The sequence below is a fragment of the Coregonus clupeaformis genome, chromosome 4, assembly GCF_020615455.1.
Source record: "Coregonus clupeaformis isolate EN_2021a chromosome 4, ASM2061545v1, whole genome shotgun sequence".
Lineage (NCBI taxonomy): Eukaryota > Metazoa > Chordata > Actinopteri > Salmoniformes > Salmonidae > Coregonus > Coregonus clupeaformis.
In genome coordinates, this window is record NC_059195.1 from 1285025 (window position 1) to 1308136 (window position 23112).

General features: G+C 41.1%; 1 protein-coding gene across 5 annotated transcripts; it reads left to right on the forward strand.

Moving 5' to 3' along the window:
* The first annotated feature begins 238 nt into the window (after positions 1–238).
* On the forward strand, positions 239–20704 carry LOC121543604 (aryl hydrocarbon receptor nuclear translocator-like protein 1). 5 transcript variants are annotated; one of them, XM_041853618.2, is made up of 17 exons: positions 239–496; positions 5167–5314; positions 5426–5464; positions 5591–5632; positions 6512–6669; positions 8453–8541; positions 9207–9299; positions 11563–11680; positions 12044–12187; positions 12393–12624; positions 14041–14147; positions 18175–18322; positions 18544–18596; positions 18691–18802; positions 19119–19203; positions 19586–19691; positions 19900–20704. In XM_041853618.2, exons 1-17 carry the CDS (start codon positions 439–441, stop codon positions 20055–20057), a joined length of 1890 nt encoding a protein of 629 aa, XP_041709552.1. In that variant the 5' UTR covers positions 239–438; the 3' UTR covers positions 20058–20704. The 5 variants fall into 5 exon arrangements, with proteins under 5 accessions (XP_041709552.1, XP_041709549.1, XP_045065688.1 ...); XM_041853615.2 differs by lacking the exon at positions 239–496 and adding an exon at positions 505–812; XM_045209753.1 differs by lacking the exon at positions 239–496 and adding an exon at positions 505–812 and having other exon boundaries at positions 8456–8541.
* The last annotated feature ends 2408 nt before the right edge of the window (positions 20705–23112 follow it).

Consider the following 23112-nt stretch of genomic DNA (forward strand, 5'->3'; position numbering starts at 1 on the left):
CATGAATGGTTGTCCTACTGGCTCTGGGCTATAATATATATCCTACTAAACGATAGCCTCTGTGTGTATGTGTGTGTGTGTGTGTACGTGTGAATGCAATGGACAGAGTGTCCCCTTCTCGGGTGGTTTGTGTGAATGAATGCGAGTGTAGTGGTGACTGGTGATAGAGGAGGAGTCAGATGGACCTCTTCCGCGTTTTCCTGGAGTTGTGTTCTCATTACTCAGGAGCCTACTTTGTCCTCGCACGTGTAGGTCTACGTTTCTATGTCTACCCCCCTCCCCGCCTTAGAAAAGAGAGAGAGGAGGAAAAAATAAAGTAAATTATACAACAATCCCCCGCCTCTTCTCCCCTACAGTAGACTACTTCTACAACATCTAAGCTACACTACCACTTCCTCATGTTCTGCGGCGCCGGGCTCCTACTGACGGGCTCCAGCCATGTCCGTAGAGAATTCAGCGGCCGGCGGCAATGACAGGACCGCGGACAAACGAACAGGTACCAGTAGACCTACTTGTACCGTGTTCAAGACAACTCGGAAACTCGTTCGGAAACTCGTAAGATGAGGTCCACGTTTCCCATTTGGAAAGTATCAGAATCAACCAATAGGAACCTCTACGCAAAAAATCGTACCCACATTTTCACTCGGATGTTCTGATCTTTCCGAGTTGTCATGAAAGCATCACGTGTGAGGTCTAGTCTGTGAGGTGAAAATAGCCTATTGCAGTCGATGCTATGTGCCGGGAGGAATTGAGGGGAGCTGTTTCCATGTCTTTCGCTTTGAAAACAATTCTGGTTCTCCCCAAAAATGTAGGTCAGTAGATCAGTGGAGCAAACGCACACTCGAGGAAGTCCTGGGATGCGCTCGTGGGAGTTTAATAATTTGTGGAATATTTGTGGCATTCTACCATTTAATTTCACAGGTATGAGTTGGCGTGATTTTATTAGAATTTGTGCATTGTGGAATTGTGTTTATGGTAAACCTGGTGTAAAACTATGCAGCTGCCTTTTCATAGGCGGTCAACAGATCTTCTGTTCATCCCTTTGGTATTTTGTAGGCTATTATGTAGGCTATTATAAAATAAGATAATCAATTAAAATGGCACCAATCACGCATTTTATGCATGGCTTATGCTTGTACCATATCCTGTTCAGTCGGACGTATAGCCTAAACTGTATTTTAAATATGTGTGTTGGGTAGCCTAAAGTCATAGCTTAGCCTACATGTTTTCAGAGTTGTGAGTATCTTGATAGTATAATTAGAATGTTTCGCGGCAGGTTTGTACTTTTGGCGACGAGAATTTCCAATGTCTAAAGCATTCTGATGCATTGCCACATGTTTCGTAGACTGATCCCCATAACCCCATTGTGATTTTGGGATGCATGGTAAAATGTTAAAGAATATTACCAAGAAGTGGGTTATGAAACAGTTTCCAAATTTTCAAGGTGGGTGGGTGGATTTATTGGAATGCAGAATGGGAAATTGTTAGTTCGCTAACGTGCACGCTAGGCTAATATGCTGCATGCATGCTTAATAACACAATTTCCCATTCTGGAATTTGTCCATAACATCCAATAACGTAGGTGTTATGAATTTAGTTGAATATGGTCACCGAGGACGCTCCTTTGAAAATAATACGTATTTGTAGCATAAAACATTTGAAAAAAATGTATAGGCCTGCCTGACCCATTTTAATTGAGCCTATGCTACTTCAAGTAGGCTAGGCTAGCTGACATTTGCCCAATATTACCTTACAACTTGTTTAGGCTAATTAGGCCTATGTGTTCAGTTATTTTGTAAAACACCATAGCCTATAACTTCATATAACTCTTCAAAGCAAGCTGCACGTGAGCGTTTGGACGCTTATACAAGAGGTAGGCTGTAGGTCAATCAACACTTGGGAGTTTTTCTTCTCGCCACACGTCTTTACGCATTAACGTCACACACCAATAACATGTCCTGGGTTGGCTTATATAGGACTATAGTTTCAAGTTAACAATATGAAATGCAAAAGGACTCTATCAGCAAATATGGTGTGAATTTCATTTATCAACATCAACATTATCCTTGTTGGGAGACTACAAACAGTCTTGCTCAGGACTGTGGCCCATGTCAAATATGAGGCAAACATTTTGACATTAGTTGACGATTATTAATGGTGTAGGTTTATCACTCAATTGCTGTAACAGTATTTATTTAGGGAATCTGAACTCGGTTACTCACCACTCACCAATACTGCTTTAACTAGATTCTGCCATAACTAGATTCTGCCATAACGTCATACTGCCATAACTAGATACGGCCATACAGTGGTGGGAAAAGTACCCAATTGTCATACTTGTCATACTTGAGTAAAAGTAAAGATACCTTAGAAAATTATTCAAGTAAAAGTGAAAGTCACCCAGTAAAATACTACTTGAGTAAAAGTCTAAAAGTATTTGTTTTTAAATATACTTAAGTATCAAAGGTAAAAGTATAAATAATTTCACATTCCTCATATTAAGCAAACCAGACTGCACAATTTTCTTGTTGTTTTAAATAGAAATAGTCAAGTAAAGTACAGATACCCCCCAAAAACGACTTAAGTAGTACTTTAAAGTATTTTTACTTAAGTACTTTACGCCACTGCTGCCATAACTATATACTGCCATAACATCATACTGCCTTATCTAGACACTGCCATAACTATATATTGCCATAATGTCATACTGCTGTGCTGTCTAATCAATTTTTCGACATTCATGTTCTAGTTTTACCATAGACCCTATCGACACAATGGCTTTATAACAAACATAGAGGTGTAGTGAGTTCTTGTGTGAGAGCGACGGGTCAGTAGTGAGGGATAGGGGAGGGTGATTAAGAGGCACCAGCACCTGAAGCACCAGCCACAGGAAGCTCATCTGATGAGGGAGAGTCCTTTTAAGGGTCTGTTTATATTGGCTGTGACTGCCAGGGTCTTCATCATTATCAGCTGAAGACCTGGACCAATGGAGTAGTGCGATCCTTACCACATTTATCCAGCCAGGAGAGAGCATCATCCATGAAAGGTTCAGCGGCTGCACTATCAAGCTCCAATGCAGAGGCTTCTCACTCCGTCACACAGGCCTCACTTGCCATACAGTCATCTCTTAGGAAGCCAGGACCAGAAGTGTAATCTTGTGTCTCATTCAAGGTGATTAAATTGACCTGGTTTCTGCACCACCCACTCATGTCCTGCACAACCAGAGATCTTGTTAATGTCTGGTTCCCAGTTGTCAGTGAGTTTGCGTTTCCCTCTGCATCTCCTATTAGCCACAAGAATTGCATTAACATTTAAGAAGAATACTTTACAGTCCATTCTTTCTTTCAGAAAACAGAAATTGGTTCCAATCCCCCTGAGACACACACACCCTAAGGGGTCGGAAACACACTGAGCATTTAAGGGTTAACTGCCTTGCTCAAAGGCACAACGGCAGGAGATGACATGGAGAGAGGCTGGCCTAGCCAGGAAATGACTGCTGCGTATTTACCAGGGGTTGCTCTGGTCCCCTGATGAACTTTGATCTGAAGTGGGTCAACCAAACGGATGTGTAGCGCAACCATTTCCCTACATACCTACCTAATTCTATTTGATATGACATTATCTTCCCCTTTAGTTAGTTACTGCAAAATAGGGATCTCCACTCTTCCCTTTACAATTGTGTTGGATTTTATGAAATGTATTATGTTGTTCTAATTTATAACACGTTTCAATTAATACATGTTAGTGTGTACCAAAGCATTCTAAATGTACCTCAACCCTGAGCTACTCTCTGTCTTAGTCAAACATCCAAAGCCACAATGTTTCTACTTTGATTGGGCAACAAACGTTGTCAGATTTGTCTTAACTATTTTAATGAAAATTGAAAAATAAATAAATGGAGATTAAAATAAAGTAATAACTGGCTAACCCTACATGATTGTACAACTTGGTAACTACAGAATTAGCTAAATTATAAAAATTACTACAATTTCTCTACCTGTGGAATATTTCCACCTGTTTTGATTTCATGCTACTACAGTTTCTCAATGCTTGGTGAGATGCCTGCAGAAAAAGGAAGAGCGGGAGGGCAGGGGTGGAGTATTTTGTGCATTCCACCTCTGTCAGAAATGACCCCCAAATTCCTAGAAATAGCCTAGGTTAGTTGATTATTCATTATTTGTAAGCATTTTTTAGCATTAAAAGCATTAGAATCCCAAAATATCTTCCCCCCTTTCAACAATATTTCAAATAAAATGTCAACTCTTAAAGTATAATGGGAGTCATGTGCAGGAAGTAGGTCAATGTTACAGCATTATATAAGCAGTGAGGTAAGGCAATAGCAGAAACCATCACGTGCCACATGCTGGGGGGAAACTGGGAGAAAGCCAGTGGTTAGACGCCCTCTCATGGTGACTTGTACTAGGGACATGAAAACTCATCACGTGCTGCCTGACAGCGGGGAGAAACTGTCTGAGCCAGAGGTTGGTGTCTGCTAGGCTGATTTAGGTTGATGAGTTCATTCACCTCACCTGCCAGGCTTATAGCTTTCAAGATGATCAGTTACAAGCTGGAAGGTCATTTCCAGTTAGCTGAACTTAAAACTGATTTACACTGAGGAACATTTGTCAATAGGCATACAATGGAGAGTTTATTTATAGTCCTCTCAAGTGGATGTTAGTTAGTGCATACACACTTATCATGTGACTGATCAACACAATAACATTTATATTTATAAGATGTTTTACAATTATTTTTCTTTTGAAACTTTTTACACAATATTGAGTTACACTCCCAGGCACCTTGTAATTATACAAGGTTCCAACCATATGTATGGGTTGCTTGAAGTCAACATCCATTGAGTTGGTATTTGTGCCATCTTCTGGGCAAAGCAAGTAACTGCAAGCATCCATTCATTATTTTATTTTCTCAGTCCTCAGTTGAGTGTTTCAATTGAGGATCGGGATATGTGAATGTCTTTCATAGAGGTTGTCAAAATTGGCAAATATAAAAATCAGAGGAATTAAACAAAACACCAACCCATTTTGTCTCTAGGCCTCCGTAAGGGTGTCAGTGCTACAATAATGCATCAATTTGACCGTGGAGGAATGACAAATTATGAGAAATCAAAACTAATGTGTCAGTTTTGTATGGTTCTTGTGCCCGTAGGAGAAAACAATAGCCCTCCTGTCTCTCGGCCTGACGTCATAACCCCACGCCTGGCAGGAGCCATGCCTCATGTCATAACCCCCCACCTGGCAGGAGCCATGCCAATCCAAGAGCTGCCTAGGAAACGGAAGGGGGATCTAGACAACAGGTAAGAGCAGAGAGATCTCACCTATCATAAAGTAGCATAAAAATAACAAAATTCTTATTTTTTTCTCTTACTCGGTGGACTTATATTTTGTGTTCTCTCTATGTCTTGCAGGGAAAATAGTGATACTCAAATGGAGGAGGAACAGAGCAGGTATTTGAAGATTCTTTAGAAATGATTTTTATTTCAGCACTAATCTTGGAAAGATCTCTCAGGGCCAGGCCAGGTGATTAAATGAATCATTTTAAATAATCATATATATTTCCCATTCCAATTCAGATCGGAAGACGATGATCAGCAGGTCAAAATGAAATGCTTCAGGTAAGAGCCTGGGCGTACATATTCATTTGGTATATTGAAAGGGAGTTAAAGGCCCAATGCAGCCGTTTTATCTCAATATCAAATCCTTTCTGGGTAACAATTCAGTACCTTTAAATCAAAATGGTAAAAAATAAACAAAAATAGCTTCTTAGCAAAAGCAGTTTCTCAAGCAAGAATTTTGCTAGGACTGTCTGGGAGTGGTCTGAGTGGGGAGGGGAAAACCAGCCGTTATTGGCAGAGCGGTTTGGAACTCTCTTTCTTATTGGTCTATCAACTAATTTACCAACAGGCAGGCCAAAACTCCATCCCACCAAAACAGGCTGAAATTTCAGGCGGTCATTTCAAACAGATCTTACTTACTGGCCAGGTCGCAGTTGTAAATGAGAACTTGTTCTCAACTGGCTTACCTGGTTAAATAAAGGTGAAAAAAATATATAAAAAATAAATAAAAATAAATAAAAGGGCATTATCATAATTTTCACAATTTCACAGTATTATTCCAACCTCATGGTGTGGAAATATATATAAAACACAGGAAAATCACATTTCTGACTCCACTGGCCCTTTAAAGTATGCTTTAGGCATATCCTCTCAAGTTCAGTAAAAAACAGGAGGATACTTTAATATTATAAATTACCTAATACTACACTCAGGTGTGTTTCTTGTGTGATTATTGGCACTCTGTGAAGCTGGTGGTACGATGCGAGCGACCACATCACCATAACGCCAATAATAACAATAACACACACCCTCTCATGTGTTGTTGCTTTAATAAATGATATCATGCTGACTTGATAGCAACAAGCTTCACCTTGCCTCAGCCCGTAGTGAGATATGTGTGTGAGAGAGAAATAAGTGTATTTGTGCCCTCACTCACAGGGAGCCACACAGCCAAATTGAAAAGCGGAGGAGGGACAAAATGAACACCCTTATCGATGAGTTGTCAGGCATAATTCCCTCCTGTAACCCCATGGCCAGAAAGCTTGACAAACTCACGGTGCTGCGAATGGCTGTGCACCACCTCAAAGCCCTGAAAGGTAGGCCTCATCATCCCAAAACTGCCCCTACAACACTGCCCCTACAACACAGTACACATCTCTTTAAGGTAGATCTCATAAAGCTACACTAATGCAGTTAGAGTCTTGGACACATGGTGGCTGCAAAATACACAGCTGTGCACAAATAGCTTGGTTAATTGCTGATTATTTATATATATATATATATATATATATATATATTTAAACTCAGCAAAAAAAGAAACGTCCTCTCACTGTCAACTGCGTTTATTTTCAGCAAACTTAACATCTGTAAATATTTGTATGAACATAACAAGATTCAACAACCGAGACATAAACTGAACAAGTTCCACAGACAATTTGACTAACAGATGGAAAAATGTGTCCCTGAACAAAGGGGGGGTAAAAAAAACAGTCAGTATCTGGTGTGGCCACCAGCTGCATTAAGTACTGCAGTGCATCTCTTCCTCATGGACTGCACCAGATTTGCCAGTTCTTGCTCTGAGATGTTACCCCACTCTTCCACCAAGGCACCTGCAAGTTCCCGGACATTTCTGGGGGGAATGGCCCTAGCCCTCACCCTCCGATCCAACAGGTTCCAGACGTGCTCAATGGGATTGAGATCCGGGCTCTTCGCTGGCCATGGCAGAACACTGACATTCCTGTCTTGCAGGAAATCACGCACAGAACGAGCAGTATGGCTGGTGGCATTGTCATGCTGGAGGGTCATGTCAGGATGAGCCTGCAGGAAGGGTACCACATGAGGGAGGAGGATCTCTTCCCTGTAACGCATAGCGTTGAGATTGCCTGCAATGACAACAAGCTCAGTCCGATGATGCTGTGACACACCGCCCCAGACCATGACGGACCCTCCACCTCCAAATCAATCCCGCTCCAGAGTACAGGCCTCGGTGTAACGCTCATTCCTTCGACGATAACTGCGAATCCGACCATCACCCCTGGTGAGACAAAACCGCGACTCGTCAGTGAAGAGCACTTTTTGCCAGTCCTGTCTGGTCCAGCGACGGTGGGTTTGTGCCCATAGGCGACGTTGTTGCCGGTGATGTCTGGTGAGGACCTGCCTTACAACAGGCCTACAAGCCCTCAGTCCAGCCTCTCTCAGCCTATTGCGGACAGTCTGAGCACTGATGGAGGGATTGTGCGTTCTTGGTGTAACTCGGGCAGTTGTTGTTGCCATCCTTTACCTGTCCCGCAGGTGTGATGTTCGGATGTACCGATCCTGTGCAGGTGTTGTGACACGTGGTCTGCCACTGCGAGGACGATCAGCTGTCCGTCCTGTCTCCCTGTAGCGCTGTCTTAGGCGTCTCACAGTACGGACATTGAAATGTATTGCCCTGGCTACATCTGCAGTCCTCATGCCTCCTTGCAGCATGCCTAAGGCACGTTCACGCAGATGAGCAGGGACCCTTGGGCATCTTTCTTTTGGTGTTTTTCAGAGTCAGTAGACTGTGACCTTAATTGCCTACCGTCTGTAAGCTGTTAGTGTCTTAACGACCGTTCCACAGGTGCATGTTCATTAATTGTTTATGGTTCATTGAACAGGCATGGGAAACAGTGTTTAAACCCTTTACAATGAAGATCTGTGAAATTATTTGGATTTTTACTAATTATCTTTGAAAGACAGGGTCCTGAAAAAGGGGTTTATTTTTTTGCTGAGTTTATTATATATATATATTGTTAATATTTATATATACTTTTAACTCAAGTTATGGTAGAAATATCAAGCTCCTAAGGGACAGGTACAACACAGACTAACAGCTCAGTGCTGTGTTCGTCTCCTCAGCAGGTGCCAGCAGCTCCTTTACTGACGTTAACTACAAACGCAAGCCTTCGTTTCTGCCTCAGGATGATCTCAAGCACCTGGTGCTCACGGTAGGCCGCCCTTCAATCTGTCTCAATCTCTTTCTCCAATCAACCAAGAGCAATCCCATTTGGTATTGTGGCAGCAGTCACAACAGTGGGGTAGGATTATGTGGTATGTCGATTTACAGTTTTTATGTGTTGGGTCTACTAGGCTCCAAAAATAGCTGAGAATTTTGGTTTTAATATGGGAAATATAATATTAATTAATAATAAATTCATGACCCAATAATGAGGAAAAATCTACAATTGTGTGGTTTTTACTTTAAAAGTGCCGCATTTTATCCAAAGTTATGAGAGACTGGTGGACATGTTTCTCCTTCAGACTTTAAGTCTACACTTTATTTTAAGGACAGTACCTCAGGCATACCCTCTGGGTTTGCTACAGTATTTTTTCCATTCTGTCGCTAACTCATTTCACTCTGGGAAATCCCTATTAAAAACAGGATGTGTCAACGGCTCCAGTTCTTTCCCCTCGCTTGGAGTGTTCTGTTGTATAACCTTTGCCAGCTCTGATCTCCCACAAGTGTGCATGTTTGTCACACAGAGTCTGCCATTTTGGAGTAAACAGAGGGAGTGGATACACACTGATGGTTTCAAAATACTGTAGCAGTGTCAGTGTTTTCATGGATCCAGATTGAAATATATTGAGGTCGTGCCGTGTCTCTTTTTCCCAGGCTGCAGATGGGTTCCTGTTCGTGGTGAGTTGCGACAGGGGGAAGATCCTCTTTACCTCAGAATCCGTCTCCAAGTTCCTCAACTACAGTCGGGTCAGTGAACTGGTTATACTTAAGCAATAAGGCCCGAGGGGGTGTGGTATATGGCCAATATACCACGGCTAAGGACTGTTCTTAAGCACGACACAACGCGCATAATTACTACTTAATTCTAAATTGAGCTAATTATTGAGGTCACTATCACTCAATCCTATCTACAGTGGGGAAAAAAAGTATTTAGTCAGCCACCAATTGTGCAAGTTCTCCCACTTAAAAAGATGAGAGAGGCCTGTAATTTTCATCATAGGTACACGTCAACTATGACAGACAAAATGAGAAAAAAAATCCAGAAAATCACATTGTAGGATTTTTAATGAATTTATTTGCAAATTATGGTGGAAAATAAGTATTTGGTCAATAACAAAAGTTTCTCAATACTTTGTTATATACCCTTTGTTGGCAATGACACAGGTCAAACGTTTTCTGTAAGTCTTCACAAGGTTTTCACACACTGTTGCTGGTATTTTGGCCCATTCCTCCATGCAGATCTCCTCTAGAGCAGTGATGTTTTGGGGCTGTCACTGGGCAACACGGACTTTTAACTCCCCTCCAAAGATTTTCTATGGGGTTGAGATCTGGAGACTGGCTAGGCCACTCCAGGACCTTGAAATGCTTCTTACGAAGCCACTCCTTCGTTGCCGGGTGGTGTGTTTGGGATCATTGTCATGCTGAAAGACCCAGCCACGTTTCATCTTCAATGCCCTTGCTGATGGAAGGAGGTTTTCACTCAAAATCTCACGATACATGGCCCCATTCATTCTTTTCCTTCACACGGATCAGTCGTCCTGGTCCCTTTGCAGAAAAACAGCCCCAAAGCATGATGTTTCCACCCCCCATGCTTCACAGTAGGTATGGTGTTCTTTGGATGCAACTCAGCATTCTTTGTCCTCCAAACACGACGAGTTGAGTTTTTACCAAAAAGTTATATTTTGGTTTCATCTGACCATATGACATTCTCCCAATCCTCTTCTGGATCATCCAAATGCACTCTAGCAAACTTCAGACGGGCCTGGACATGTACTGGCTTAAGCAGGGGGGACACGTCTTGCACTGCAGGATTTGAGTCCCTGGCGGCGTAGTGTGTTACTGATGGTAGGCTTTGTTACTTTGGTCCCAGCTCTCTGCAGGTCATTCACTAGGTCCCCCCGTGTGGTTCTGGGATTTTTGCTCACCGTTCTTGTGATCATTTTGACCCCCACAGGGTGAGATCTTGCGTGGAGCCCCAGATCGAGGGAGATTATCAGTGGTCTTGTATGTCTTCCATTTCCTAATAATTGCTCCCACAGTTGATTTCTCTTCAAACCAAGCTGCTTACCTATTGCAGATTCAGTCTTCCCAGCCTGGTGCAGGTCTACAATTTTGTTTCTGGTGTCCTTTGACAGCTCTTTGGTCTTGGCCATAGTGGAGTTTGGAGTGTGACTGTTTGAGGTTGTGGACAGGTGTCTTTTATACTGATAACAAGTTCAAACAGGTGCCATTAATACAGGTAACGAGTGGAGGACAGAGGAGCCTCTTAAAGAAGAAGTTACAGGTCTGTGAGAGCCAGAAATCTTGCTTGTTTGTAGGTGACCAAATACTTATCCACCATAATTTGCAAATAAATTAATTAAAAATCCTACAATGTGATTTTCTGGATTTTTTTCCCTCAATTTGTCTGTCATAGTTGATGTGTACCTATGATGAAAATTACAGGCCTCTCTCGTCTTTTTAAGTGGGAGAACTTGCACAATTGGTGGCTGACTAAATACTTTTTTCCCCCACTGTATTATCCACTTAAATACTCTCAATGACAACTTTAGGAAGAGTCCATTACTTAACAGTGCTATCCCATTCATTTAGTTCCATGGTTCGGTTTTCTTTGGCCATTTGTAACAGGCACCCCATGCCCCTACCACTCCCATTGATTTTTAGCTAGCGGTGTTTGTAGTGGCTGTCTAAAGAAAACCGAGCCATGGATTATATTTTCTCCTGGCCCATAGACTACTTACAGGGTGAGGAACTATCTAACATTAAATTGTAAAATACTAAATTCCCCTTTAATACCTTGTAATTTCTGTACCATAGTAAAGTTATACCTGAAACTGTTTCATGCTTTATGTTGTGGAGGTTTAACCAGAAAGTTCAGGTGGTTCTGAAGTGGGGATCTGAATCAGTTGTTTAGTATAGTTGGCTAGCTAGCTAGCTCACACAAGATTTGGTTTCAGGTTCGGAGATGATTAGTTTGGTTCTGATAATTAAAGTACTGTTTTGTTTACAGTTGGAACTAATTGGACAGAGTCTTTTTGATTATGTCCACCCGAAGGACATTAGTAAAGTGAAAGAGCAGCTGTCAGCCTCAGGATTATACCCTCGCGAACGGCTCATAGATGCCAAAAGTAAGTCTGCAAAGACTTTATTTAAATGTATCTGTTGCTGGGATTTTCCTATCTTATTTCTCTCTGTGTTTTGTTTTGTTTGTGTCTTGTTGAAATGCAGTTTAAGCTATCACCACTATAACGGTATTACTTTAAAGAAAGCTACAGCTTTTATCTCAGTTCTATTAGCACAGGGGAAAGAGCAGAGAGCCTAGGTTCTGTTTGTTGTTGCTTTACTGGTTTCCACTTTGACCTCGTTCTCTTTTGAGGTCACAGATTTTTACTTTTTAGGTTACGTCTTCAATGTTACGTTGTGTTTAAAAAATATATTATAAATATAATTTGATGTTGTTGGATCATAGGCTCTCCCGGGTTCTTTTGCAGGGTTACAGGTACAGGACCTTCCTGTGGGAGCAGTTCAGCTGTGTACAGGGGCACGGCGCTCCTTCTTCTGCCGCATGAAGCACAGCAGAACAGTTATGAAGACAGAAGACAAAACCATCCAGCCCAGCAGCTCCAAGAAAAAGGGTGAGAGAGCCATGCAGATAGAACTTTCACAAAATACATCGTAAGAGCAGAGAGGAACGTGGTGGTCATCAACCCAGAAGCACAATTATTTTTTTTTGATTCCACCTCACTGAGGTAGTTGGTTAGCCCTGATAGGGCCATGATTGGAATTGCATGTGGGGTTAAATGTAAACACGTGTTTTATGTGCACTGTCTACCCCTGTAGAGTCTCAACGATACTGCACTGTCCATTGCACTGGTTACATGCGGAGTTGGCCCTCCACCCAGCTGGATGCTGAGAGCGACGATAACGAGTTCTCCCATCTGTCCTGCCTGGTCGCTGTGTGCCGCGTTCACCCTAACAATGCCTGTCAGCCCTCACGTGAGGTCAAGGTCAAACCCACCCAGTTTGTCACTCGCTTTGCAATTGACGGCAAGTTCACCTTCGTGGACCAACAGTAAGTGGTGTCTAATACACAACCCTTTTTGCGATTTTCGCTCATTATTAAATATTCTTGGCAGGTGTTGGTGTAATGTTGAACCAATACTGTTCATAAGGGGGCATTGTGGGCATAGCCTTCACCTGGTGAAAAACACTGGGAGGAAAGTAAAACCGAATCTATACCCTGTGAAAGTAACCAGCCCTTTCGCTTTACTTCTGGATCAAGTCCGCTAATCTTTTGAACGGGCTTCACGGTTATATAATCAAATTCGTAATATATATATATATACAATTACATTCGCTTTTACAGAGTTTTTGCACTTAAGACCATTGCGCTATGTTTTTGCCCATTGAAGACCATTCAAAAAACCTACAAAAGTTTTTAAAAACTACAATGCTGAGGGGCAGTCACTTCCTGGTAACTTTCATAGCGTATTGTTCTCAGAGTTTTGTTCAGATTTGATCTCTTTCAGCTGAGTTGAGTATGTTTTGATACATACTGTAATGTTAGCCAAGGCTATGGTAAGTTAAAATGGCCTTGGCTAACATTACAGTTATACCCTGGGTAACCCAACCTGTGCTTGTATTAACAGCCAAAGAAAGAAACAAATAAAGAGAAAAGCAATGACGTTGGTTAAGGCAGGCCTGGCAGGCAGTCATCTTGGATAGGGTTTGCCATGGCACCCCCTACCATACCACAGTGGCTGTAAGTGTAATGGGGTTACCCCAAGTTTTCCAGCAACTGGTCCGAATGCATTCCAAATGAGACAATATACCCCTTGAAGAGATGACTGTACTGATTATTTCAAGAGATGGCAACAGTACATTACTGGTACTATTGGTTTGAAATATTGATAATAACTTTGCTAACTAGTGAGTTGAAAAATGTTTACTTGGAACATTGTGTTGGAAATATTCTTTTTTTATATAGTAAGCATGTCAAGATAAATACCTTTTTACTTATCGGTTGTCAAATAGGCAGCTCCATTTCACAACAGGAGCCCTTTCACGTATGTGAATTTGTTATTGTGACCCAGGCTGTCCAAAAATGTTACACTGGTGGTGAGATCTTCTGACTAACAGCAGAGAGTGCATTGAACGCGTCAGTCCAATTTGATTAAGTAAGATTGAGTAAGTAGTTCTATTTTTGTTGCTTTTGAGTGAGATTCTTTCTACTTTGGTATTTGATCCCAATTCAGAGAACAAGAACCCAGTTCACTTTACTGTGGTCAGATGTTTGACAACCATTCCATTTACTCTTTTCCATAGAAACAGAAAGGCTGCATCATGTATATTGATGGTTATAGTTAGTATTTATTGTGCCATTCTGAAATGATGTACATAGTTAGAGCTGGTAAGTGGACAGAAGATATCAACCTGGTACTATAGTTGGTTTATAGAGAATAACAGCCTCCTTGTCTCTGTCCTTCAGAGCCACTACTGTTCTGGGCTACTTGCCACAGGAACTACTGGGGACGTCGTGTTATGAGTACTTCCACCAGGACGACCTGCAACAACTTGCAGAGACACACAGGAAAGGTAATGGAGAATAGTTTGGTTGTCTTTGGTATCTACTTATACAGTGGGTAAAAAAAGTATTTAGTCAGCCACCAATTGTGCAAGTTCTCCCACTTAAAAAGATGAGAGAGGCCTGTAATTTTCATCATAGGTACACGTCAACTATGACAGACAAATTGAGATTTTTTTTCCAGAAAATCACATTATAGGATTTTTTATGAATTTATTTGCAAATTATGGTGGAAAATAAGTATTTGGTCACCTACAAACAAGCAAGATTTCTGGCTCTCACAGACCTGTAACTTCTTCTTTAAGAGGCTCCACTATGGCCAAGACCAAAGAGCTGTCAAAGGACACCAGAAACAAAATTGTAGACCTGCACCAGGCTGGGAAGACTGAATCTGCAATAGGTAAGCAGCTTGGTTTGAAGAAATCAACTGTGGGAGCAATTATTAGGAAATGGAAGACATACAAGACCACTGATAATCTCCCTCGATCTGGGGCTCCACGCAAGATCTCACCCCGTGGGGTCAAAATTAGCATAAATCCCAGAACCACACGGGGGAACCTAGTGAATGACCTGCAGAGAGCTGGGACCAAAGTAACAAAGCCTACCATCAGTAACACACTACGCCGCCAGGGACTCAAATCCTGCAGTGCAAGACGTGTCCCCCTGCTTAAGCCAGTACATGTCCAGGCCCGTCTGAAGTTTGCTAGAGTGCATTTGGATGATCCAGAAGAGGATTGGGAGAATGTCATATGGTCAGATGAAACCAAAATATAACTTTTTGGTAAAAACTCAACTCGTCGTGTTTGGAGGACAAAGAATGCTGAGTTGCATCCAAAGAACACCATACCTACTGTGAAGCATGGGGGGTGGAAACATCATGCTTTGGGGCTGTTTTTCTGCAAAGGGACCAGGACGACTGATCCGTGTAAAGGAAAGAATGAATGGGGCCATGTATCGTGAGATTTTGAGTGAAAACCTCCTTCCATCAGCAAGGGCATTGAAGATGAAACGTGGCTGGGTCTTTCAGCATGACAATGATCCCAAACACACCGCCCGGGCAACGAAGGAGTGGCTTCGTAAGAAGCATTTCAAGGTCCTGGAGTGGCCTAGCCAGTCTCCAGATCTCAACCCCATAGAAAATCTTTGGAGGGAGTTAAAAGTCCGTGTTGCCCAGCGACAGCCCCCAAAACATCACTGCTCTAGAGGAGATCTGCATGGAGGAATGGGCCAAAATACCAGCAACAGTGTGTGAAAACCTTGTGAAGACTTACAGAAAACGTTTGACCTGTGTCATTGCCAACAAAGGGTATATAACAAAGTATTGAGAAACTTTTGTTATTGACCAAATACTTATTTTCCACCATAATTTGCAAATAAATTCATTAAAAATCCTACAATGTGATTTTCTGGATTTTTTCCCCTCATTTTGTCTGTCATAGTTGACGTGTACCTATGATGAAAATTACAGGCCTCTCTCATCTTTGTAAGTGGGAGAACTTGCACAATTGGTGGCTGACTAAATACTTGTTTTCCCCCACTGTAGGTGAGAACCATATGTTCTCCAAATGTGCAGGTTGCTCAAACAGATATGAAAGATATTTTGGTTGCAGAAAATTACCAGGTTCTTACTTATGTTGCATGGTAAAATGGTAATTACTAGGGCTGTGGCGGTCATGACATTTTGTCAGCCGGTGATTGTCAAGCAAATAACTGCAGGTCTCACGGTAATTGACCGTTAATTAACAAAAACATATTTATCATCTCCTGGCTTCCACACATAGCCTGCAAGCCACTGATGCAGACCTTTGGAACATCTACATTTAAAAAAGTCTAATAAATCTATGTAATATAGCCTACACCATCACAATAAATCCATTATTTAATTAAGACAGGTCTAAAGAAACATTATATAAGAAAATGTAGTCTATTTCAGAAGAACAGAATATCATACACTGAGTTGTCCTTACAAGCATTTCGCTACACCCGCAATAACATCTGCTAAATATGTGTATGTGACCAATACAATTTGATTTGATTTGATGTTAGGTCCTTATCTGGCTATGCCATATGGCTGTGGGCTACACTAGTTCATTTAGCAGACAAGATTTGCTTAGAATTCCGTGGCATTATTTTATATTATTTTATAGTATGAAGAATACAATTGAACATAGCTGAATAAAATATAAATCATATTTTCTCCAAACGATTTGAGGGAGTGCACACATGCGGCTATTCTGTGTTGAGAGGTTAACAAAGAAACAGGTACTCCTATATGCTTAATTTAGAGTTATTTATGTAACTTTAGTTGTGATACAAATGTTGGGTTATATGTTTTGATTTTTTATATATTCTAAGGCTGTACACACTTCATCAGTCTCTCATTCACAATTTGACAAGCACTTGATAATGCCTCGAATTTACTGGCTGCATCCCCTTGTGTGGCTTTAATACCCCCTAAAAAAATCCTTGCCTTTTTCGGCCAGTGGCCATTGTGCCCTTGGGTTGAATATAATAATTATAATTCCCTTCTCCCGGCTGCGTGCCGAAGCACCTCTCACTCACATGGAAGCACCGCTCACTCATATGGCTCTCTGTCATGTGATCGGGTCTTTCTCACAGGCTACAAGTGAAGACAGACACATTGGGGACGCAACTGCGCGCGTTTTTTTCAAATTTCGAGGCGCATATTGAAGATATTGGAAGAACTGTCCACTTTTCGTCAGCTGACAAGATGAGTAGGCCTAACGAACAGCAAAAGCACTAGCCTATGTCAATCTACTACCCCCCATAGTACAAAAGTTGAGCTATTCTATTCTGTGAGAGAAATAAATATTCCAAACATAGTCTGGGACATTTGTGGGATGCGAAAGATCCCAAATTAATACAACCACTAGCATAAAAAAACCTGTTTTAAGCAAGGAGCCTGATGCATCAGATGAGAACGTTTAGCTTAAAATGCTGATGAACTATTAGGCTATTTCTTCACATTATAAGTGCAGCAATGCACACACGGCAGTAGGCTATAAGCGCAAATGTTTCATTAGCAGGAAAACACCATTCTCAAAAGTGACCACAAATGTGATTATGCATGTGATGCTTTTATTATAAAGGTGCATTTTTATGGTGGAAATTATCTTCCCCAAACTTGAAACTCACGCGCTGCGTATGTATGCCAGTTAGGCTCTACACCTGTGCTTCATTTTAAGAAGTTATTTGGCCACTTTAGTTGTGATACAAACCTTATCAAAACATATAGGCCTATGGGCTAGGCTACATGATGTGTGGGACTATGATTTGAAAAAGTTGCAAAAAAAGCATGCGCTGTTTCTTGCCTTAAGCTTGGCATCATTCACAAGTGATAGGCTAATATTGTCACCCATCACACTATTCTTGATTTAATCTTGTCTTTACATATATAAAATAATATATGTGTGAAATTTGTTATGATTTAAAATGGACCATTATCATGCACCTGTCTCGAAACAGGGGCAGCGGAAAAAAATACATGTCATCTATGTACTTAAATAGCGAATGGAGGACGCTTTTCCTGTGGTTCATTTTCATGCCAGCCAGGTAGGCTATACTCCTGTTGTAAAGAGAAGCAATGTGCTTAATATTAGAAAGCTGAGAAATAACTATAGTAGGCCTAGCCTATAGAAAGCTGATGGGTTCATCCTCTTTTTAGTAGAGGCCATCACTCTGTGTGATTAGATTTTCGATGACGTTTGCATTGATGTCAGAGTGATTAGAGGGACAATAGAGTGCTGAGTACCAGGCAGTTAGCAAGTTTGGTAGGCTACTAATGACCATCAGCAGCATCAGAGCTTGGAGAGGCCTAATTACTGTGACTAAACGGTCACGTGGAATTTGACTGCCTTCATGACTCGTGACCGCCGGTGTGGCGGTAATACGGTCACCGTAACAGCCCTAGTAATTACACCATAATAACCGATGCTTACTTGTTTTTTATTGCGGGGGGGATTCATGAATAAAACTAGCACATTGCAGTGACAGAAATTGTGTTTTGTGTCTCAACAGTTCTCAGCAGTAAAGAGAAGATTGAGACCAGCTGCTACAAGTTCAAAACAAAACATGGCTCCTTCGTCATGCTTCAAAGTCAGTGGTTTAGTTTTATAAACCCGTGGACCAAAGAAGTGGAGTTTATTGTGTCATCCAACCGAGTTTTGTGAGTGCCTTTTCACATTCGGTCTAGATTGTGGGTTGAACGATCTATAATGATATTCAGTAAAATACATTTAATTTAATAATCTGCTTCGAGTCAAGACACAAGTTCAGTCAAAAGTGTCCCAAAATGGTAGCTGTTGTTCGAGAGTCCTCTGCGTTATACTAATGACATCATACAAGGGATGTACAATCATTTGTCGTCTGTTCCCTCTCCACACACAGGGGACCCGGTCACACAGAAGCTGAACAGCCGAGTAGCTCCAAGCTGTCGGAGGGTAAGGAAAGGAATATTTGTCATTTTGGATATAACTCAATTTGGGTGTGTGGACCGAACTTAGCTCACTGTCCTGACCCCTCCCTCTGTTACAGAAGATTGCAAACGTACCATCCTTATCCCTGGCATCTCCAGTGGCATGGCCACTATGATCTACGCTGGTAGCATAGGGACCCAGATAGCAAACGAGCTCTTGGACTCCAACAGGTGTGTTGCATGTATTATGGCATTGTTTTACAATGCAATAAATGCACCGATCTTGGATGTTGATTGGTCTCCACGTAGGCAACAGCATGACCCATAATGCTGTGGTGGCAATGGTTTGATTATTAAAACCATTTTCACTGAAGGGTTCTGTCAGAGTTTTCTTTGGCAACCAGGAGGAAGCTGGTACTTGTAGTCGGCTTACATTGTTATTTTGTTTTATTGGCCCATGACCTTGAACATTTTGTTACATTAGTTCTGCTTTCTTTCACCGCCAAAATGTCACTGTTTCATAGACGATGTCTTTGTGTCTGTGCAGGGTCAACTGTTCTCCATCCAGTGGAACCTCCAGTCCCTTCTGTCCACCTCAGGACAGGTCTCCAAAGGTCTCCTCTCATGCCAATGTGAGTCACGTTACCTAACTCCCCTCTCATCCTACAGTGTCTTTAGGACCCTAGGTAGTAGTTGCATGTTGACTATAAAACTTTTTAAAACACTTTTTCAAAACTATTTTCATTACGGCATAAAGGGAGAGAGTATAATGTTTTTTTACATGCAGATTGCAACCATAACCACTGGAGGTCTCCCTATGAACACATGCCTTGCGTAGATAAACAATTTTAAGCTGAATGTAATGTTTTTATGTACTTTAACTTATCAATTACCAGGGTAAATATTACCCCTCATATTAGGTGCGCTTGAAGAGTTTTGTAAATGGAACTTTGTATATAAAAATCTGGAGAAAAACTGTTCTGTATTATTATGTACCCACTTGTCCTCTTGCAGATGCCAAATGAGGAGGTGACTGACTCAGATACAGTGAGCAAGTCTGGATCAGAGTCTGCTTCAAAGGGGGCCACATACGCTGGCAGCGACACACATATGGACACAGGTAGTTACCATTCAAAAGCATATACAAAGTAAACTTAGAAGCAATGCATTTACATGATCTTTAATTTACCTAGACTGTTATCAATCAGACAGTTTTAAGTGTATATTTGGGTTACTTAGTTATACTTAGAGTTATACTTGGTTAGCATACGACTGACATAACTTTGAGTATTGGTTGATTTTGATGACAGCCCGTTCTCCTCCCCCAGGAGAGAGCTCCCAGATGGACCTGGACAGCATGGTGGGACCAGGCCTCGGTACCCTGAGCAACGATGAGGCTGCCATGGCCGTCATCATGAGCCTGCTGGAGACTGATGCCAACCTGGGGGACGCAGTAGACTTTGACAACATGCACTGGCCTCACTAGCAGAGATTCAAATGCCATCAATTCAGGAGAATAATTGAGATTCCAATTCAATAATTGAAAAATTATATTTATTCTTACGTACATTACTTCATTTATTTATTTAAGCATTTTCAAAGAGGATTTCATTCAATTCCTGAATTGGGATTTCAATTCACTTCCAGAATTGAAATGGAATTGACCCCCAACACCATCAGTCCTAAACTCTGTAGTTTATGGTTAGACTAGCTCCATCCAGGGACTATATTTTTGTGTGCGCCGCTATCAAGGAAACAGATTTATGTGCTTCTGAGGGACTTCTACGGCTCGGCTCTCTGTTCATGTTTCAGGAAGAGATATCCAGCCTGGGCTAAAACCAGTAAACGCTTTGGTGGCTTACACAGCTGTTTCAAGTTTGTTGTGGATTTTTTTGATCAATGTTTCAATGTAACTGAATGTGTACTAAAACCACCCTTGTTTGCCTATATCTGGGGGGTCACAGATCGATAGCAGTTTGGTACTCTTGGGGTTCCCGCCGGTGTGAAAGTGATCAACTCAAATTCCAAGGGAGTAGACGGCGACATATGTTAATCAATTGCAAAGTATATGAATTCTGAACACTGATCACTTGTGTGAATAACTTGAAATGAAACATTGCAACTGTGTCTTCACTCAAATTGTCATTGTCTATTATTACAAAGTCAAATTGTATATTCTGTCTTTTTACTCTTGCATTGTAGGCTTTCGTATAGGTGAATCAATATTGCTGCCATGTCTATTGCATAGACAGCAGCATAACTTTTTCTGAAGTCACACAGAGGTAGAGCTGCTTCTCTTGAAATGTTTTTATTTACACTGAAACAGAACACCCTGAAGGTGCACCTGCAGGGATGTAATGGAGGCTAAACGCACAGAAACACCTTTTTATTGTGCGAAAAGCATTTACGCATTTATTATGCAACGTCTGCGTTGTTAGCAATAGCGTATGCATTGCCTATCCTAGAGGACCACAATGGAAATAAGCTCTCAGGCTTTATTGTGTTTTGTCCTCAATGGTTATAAATGTAATTTATAATGATAAAATAAAATACTCACTGCCCGTCATCACAACCAGCGTTCAGCGCTTACCCTCTTTAATCCTTTACCACTACATCCCTGTGCATCTGCCTTATACAAACACATCCTAGTGTGTTTGAAATGTGGAGGTGTGAAACTAATCCAGACAAGGAAAACGATGCTTGCAAACAACCATTTGATCCTCGCTTTAGCAAACTATTGTGAAAGCCTCTTTAGTCCCAGAACCAATCTCAATACCATGTCTGCTTTTGCTATGAACAGAGCATTACTTTCTCTCTGGGTGAAGTTTGCACACCTTTGAAATACTTAAAATCCAAGTGCTTGAAAGTAAATGAAGTCTCTATTGCTGGAATTCAATCTAAATGCACTGCATTTTGTTCTGCAATTGTGATTACCACTTGAGGGACAAAAATGAGAAATATCAGTGAATCCGTAAAGACTTGAATTGTAATGCCTGTGTGCACTCCTGCAGTGTTGATTTTTATGACATGTTTTGGGTGAGGGAAGATCATGGCTTCATGTGCATAGAATCAAGTAATCTGGTACAGAAAAGCAAATTAATAGGCTGCATGTCACACTTTGATATTCTTTGGCTCTGACCAGTGCATCAATGCAATGCAATTAAACATTAAAAACAAATCTGAACCCATTAAGTTGAATTTGAAACGTATGTTTTTATCTTGAAAGTTTGTAAACGTCATTTATAGGCATTGCTTAAATATTGAAAATCTGGAAACTGCATTTCAACTCTGAATTTGAATATTAAAAAGATATGTATGTGAATGCAATAGTTATCTAGTTTAATTGACGCTAGAAGTACCATGGTCCCGACACTACCCTCTTCCTTTAGAAAGTGAGGCCCTCTGCTTCACTCTCACAAGTCCCTTGTGCCCGTACTGATGGGAAATAATTTTTATGACCTTTATGACCTCCCGCTATCCCACTTCTGACACCCAATGTAGTAAATTCAGGGAGTACCGACCAAGACTCGATCCCGGGTCCCTGTGACTGTAAGTTCAACATCTTAGCCAATACTGTATGTGTGCCACCTAAATAATGACATCCATAGAGATTCATATTTGTTGATTTAACAGACGATTGAAAAATAATTGGCTCAGTTGGTAGAGCATGGCGCTTGCAACACCAGGAATGTGAGTTTGATTCCCGGGGCCACCCATACGTAAAATATATACAAGCAAGACTAAGTCGCTTTGGATGAAAGCATCTGCTTAACGGCATATATTATATTACTATAGACCATTCAGGGGTCAGAGGTGTGAGGCAGATATTTCCTTATGAACTAAATCAAAGGGCAAAGTCCATGGTCCATTTAGAGTGGAATTTCTGCATTATTCTTAACTTGCGGTAAGCCATTTGCCATTTCCTTGTACGAGTAACACTACATTTATGTTAGTGTCATAGTCTCTGAGCACACTTGAGGCTGTATCTCGCTACAAGAGGTAAGCATTCTCACTTCTTCTTGTTTTTAGGCTCCTATTGAATCAGATGTAGTTGCTGACTTACTTTATTTTGTCTGTATAGAATCAAGATGTCTACGGTACAGTACCTAATATCTGACAAAGGATAAGAGTCCAGTCTTTAAGTGCAGGCAATGCCCTCTCCAAAGATGAGCTTTACATAGCCAAAGCTAACACCTGTACACAGATCTCATAGTAGGTAACTAATAGCCAGCAAATATTTATGTGGGATCCATATTACGCTTATCAATGATCTAATACTACAGTCGAATTGAATAATATCATTTTAGTTTCAATGCTTACATTTCTAATTTTTCCGACCCACTAATTCAAATGTTGTAATATAAATAGTTGTCCGTTTTTTTATTTTGAATTTTCTAACCTGTAAAATTTAGATTTTGATAATGTTTTTCCATTTTTTTTATGTACCTTTTGCTGTTTGAAAAATTAAAGTTGAAATAATGGTGTGGTTGGTTGGGAAAACAGAGTGATTTCTAAGTCTGTAGTCCAAGTGGATGCTACCA

What these genes read in the sequence shown, in the direction of transcription:
- LOC121543604 (XM_041853615.2), top strand. Translation starts at nt 734, where the DNA reads ATGTGCCGGGAGGAATTGAGGGGAGCTGTTTCCATGTCTTTCGCTTTG. An exon ending in ATGGAGGAGGAACAGAGCAG is followed by an intron (nt 5,465 to 5,590) that starts GTATTTGAAGAT and finishes ATTCCAATTCAG; the next exon opens with ATCGGAAGACGATGATCAGC. An exon ending in GTGTCATCCAACCGAGTTTT is followed by an intron (nt 18,323 to 18,543) that starts GTGAGTGCCTTT and finishes CTCCACACACAG; the next exon opens with GGGACCCGGTCACACAGAAG.